The sequence below is a fragment of the Physeter macrocephalus genome, chromosome 17, assembly GCF_002837175.3.
Source record: "Physeter macrocephalus isolate SW-GA chromosome 17, ASM283717v5, whole genome shotgun sequence".
Lineage (NCBI taxonomy): Eukaryota > Metazoa > Chordata > Mammalia > Artiodactyla > Physeteridae > Physeter > Physeter macrocephalus.
In genome coordinates, this window is record NC_041230.1 from 10,919,560 (window position 1) to 10,923,003 (window position 3,444).

General features: G+C 46.5%; 2 protein-coding genes across 2 annotated transcripts in view; one reads left to right on the forward strand and one right to left on the reverse strand.

Annotated features, from left to right (window-relative positions):
* LOC102978003 (cytochrome P450 2F5) overlaps positions 1-3,444 on the reverse strand; it is an 86,373-nt gene that overhangs the window by 41,347 nt on the left and 41,582 nt on the right.
* The window catches only part of LOC102973734 (cytochrome P450 2G1-like), a 9,950-nt gene that overhangs the window by 5,382 nt on the left and 1,124 nt on the right, over positions 1-3,444 (forward strand). Inside the window, 4 exon segments of the mRNA XM_024132624.3 lie at positions 610-751; positions 2,738-2,869; positions 2,872-2,924; positions 3,050-3,191. Coding sequence (XP_023988392.1) covers positions 610-751; positions 2,738-2,869; positions 2,872-2,924; positions 3,050-3,191 — 469 coding nt within the window.

Consider the following 3,444-nt stretch of genomic DNA (forward strand, 5'->3'; position numbering starts at 1 on the left):
CTCACGGGCCCAGCCGCTCCGCGGCATGTGGGATCTTCCCGGACCGGGGCACGAACCTGTGTCCCCTGCATCGGCAGGCGGACTCTCAACCACGGCGCCACCAGGGAAGCCCCTAAAGTCTAAACTTTTGAGTTTAAAGTTAAAAGTTTAAAGTCTTGGATATGTAGCAATTTAGAAGCTTAATACCTCTATATCATGGATACTTAGAATTTTAGAAATTTATATTTTTTTATTGTAGAACCTCTGTACTAGGCAGTTTTAAATTATGTTACCCTAATGTCCTAGAACTTTCAAAGGCAATATCCTGTCAACTTTCTGACAAAGCAAACTCTACTTTTTTCTCCTTCATTCTCCCCACTGTTCACTACACTTCAACTATACCGGCAACTATGCTGGCCTTCTCTTTGTTTTTTCTCACCCGGCACACTTTGTGGTTCCACGCCAGGCACACTTCTGCCTCAGGACCTTTGCTCTGGCTGTTTCCTCTCCCAGATACTCACCTGGTTCACCCATCTTTTGTGTTTTCACAAAGCCCTACCTTATACACAGGGAGAAAATAAGATAGAGGCAGAGCAGGGTGATTCTATTTATTATCCCTGTCATTTTCAGGATAAAAACAATCCCCACACGGAATTCAACCTCAAGAATTTGGTCCTCACCACTCTCAACCTCTTTTTTGCTGGCACTGAGACTGTGAGCTCTACGCTACGCTATGGGTTGCTGCTAATGATGAAGCATCCTGAGGTAGAAGGTGAGCATCCACCTGAGCCGCTTATCTGGTAACTCTCATTTCCAACAAGAAAGAAGACATCATCTTGAAACCTGAGAACCCTACAGCTTTAGACTCGTCACACTTTAGAAACTTAGGATGTGTAACCTCAGAATCTCTGGCTTGGAAGGCCGTTTAATTTAATCTTCTGCTTGGTGCCTGTAATAGTTTATGCAGTAAATTATGAGAAACTTAGCTTAAAACGTAAATCTATTATCTTACTGTTCTGGAGTTCAGAAGTTTAAATAGGCTTTCATTGGATCGAATCAAGGTAGATCTGATTCCTTGCTTTTTCCAATTTCTAAAGCTGTATTCCTTTCATTCCTGGGCTCACGATTTTTCCTTCGACTCCAAAGCCAGCAGCATAGTGCCCTCAAGTCTCTCTTTGCTTCCGTTGTCACGTCTTCTCTGACTCTGACCCTTCTGCCTCCTTCTTATATAGACATTTGTGATTACATGTGGGGCCAGCCTGGATTACTCAGGATAATCTCCCCATCTCAAAATCCTTAATTATATCTGCAAAGTGCCCTTGGTCATGTAAGGTAACATTCACAGGTTCCAGGGGCTAGGAGGTAATATCGGGTTTTTTTTTTTTTTTTTTTTTGGCCACACCACGCGGTATGCAGGATCTTCCCCAACCAGGAATCGAACCCGTGCCCCCTGCATTGGGAGCCGGAGTCTTACCCACTGGACCACCAGGGAAGTCCTGGAGGCAATACTTTGATGGCCATTATTTAGCCAACTATAGTGCCAGAATCAAATAGAATCCATCACCAGTAAATTGCAATCTGGTCTGGTTGGGTAACTCCAGTAATGAGAAACTCATTACTCACCCAAGGAAAATCCCCAGTTTTGGTCCCTTTCCCTTCTTTTTTTTTTGTTTTTTAAATTAATTAATTTATTTATTTTTGGTTGCGTTGGGTCTTCGGTGCTGCGCGCAGGCTTTCTCTAGCTGCGGCGAGCGGGGGTTTCCCTTCATTGTGGTGCGCAGGCTTCTCACTGTGGTGGCTTCTCTTGTTGCAGAGCACGGGCTCTAGGCACCTGAGCTTCAGTAGTTGTGGCACGTGGGCTCAGTAGTTGTGGCTTGCAGACTCTAGAGCGCAGGCTCAGTAGTCATGGCGCACGGGCTTAGTTGCTCCACGGCATGTGGCATCTTCCCAGACCAGGGCTCGAACCCGTGTCCCCTGCATTGGCAGACGGATTCTTAACCACTGCACCACCAGGGAAGTCCCCCCTCTCCCTTCTCATGCAGTTCAAGACAACAAATTTCTCTTGTTACAGATAATGGGAGAGAATAACTTGTTTCCACTCAAACTCATCTAGTCCCTCCTTCATTGTCCAAGTTGTCTTTTACAATCTAAATCATCAGATATTTAATGGACATCGTCTATGTGCTAGGCACTATCCTAATTACTGGCATACTGGATTTTATGTAAAACTTACAACCCTATGAGCTTGTTAGACCGTCACGTCCATTTTGAAGATGAAGAAACAGAGGCTCAGAAGGTAAAGTCATTTGCCCCAAGATCACTCATCCAGGAAGTGCAGAGAGGAGTAACGGCACCAATAGTGTTCTTAATCACTGTCACATCATTGTTGTCATTTGCTTCAGTCCTGTCCTCGTTACCTATTTCCCATCCTGTCAAAAATCTGTGCATGGCAGCCCAGCTGGGACCAGGACACTGCCCTGAGCATCAGCCTTCCATGGTTCCTCAGTGTTTTCAAGATAAAGATCAAATGTCCCAGCTGACATGCAAGGCTCCACTCCTGCCTCTTGGTCTGATGAGTGTTTATCAGCCCCACCAATTCTTATCCTTGTCAGGTGTTAAGAATAAAGAGACAGCCCGAATGCACATGGCCAGCACCCTCAAGGTCCACACGTGCTGAAGATACAAACCCACAACCCAACCCTGGTCTCTAGAAACACCTCCTGCATCATTGTCTGTTATGTCTTCTGGTCTCTTCCAGCCAAGATCCACGAAGAGATTGACCAGGTGATTGGACCACACCGGATCCCAAGTGTCGATGGCCGGGCCAAGATGCCCCACACAGATGCCGTGATCCATGAGATACAGAGACTGACAGATATCGTGCCCATGGGTGACCCCATCATGTCATCCGGGACACTCATTTCCGAGGCTACCTTCTGCCCAAGGTAGATTGTACCTTCGTTGTCACTCCTCCCTCCACTGCGCCCCTCTCTCCTCTTCATTCCCTACCATACTCCATACGTCATACTCCAGCACTGATTTCTCCTAACTGCCCCCATATTCATCCCAGGGCACCGACGTGTTTCCTCTGCTTGGCTCAGTCCTCAAAGACTCCAGTTACTTCCGCTACCCAGATGCCTTCCATCCCCAACACTTCCTGGATGAGCAGGGCCGCTTCAAGAAGAATGAAGCCTTTGTGCCTTTTTCTTCTGGTAGATCTGAGTCCCTATACCACCACCACCCCTGCAGAAGCATGCTAGATATACCCCGCAACCACTGGTCTGTATTTGACATTCAGGTTTGAATGGGAAGTTGAATGCTATTTCATAGAATCATACAATCCTAGAATCCCAGAATTCCAGAATGATGGAATATTAGAACCATTGACTCTGATAATTAGAAAAGTAATAGCACTGGGCTTCCCTGGTGGCGCAGTGGTTGAGAGTCCGCCTGCCGATGCAGGGG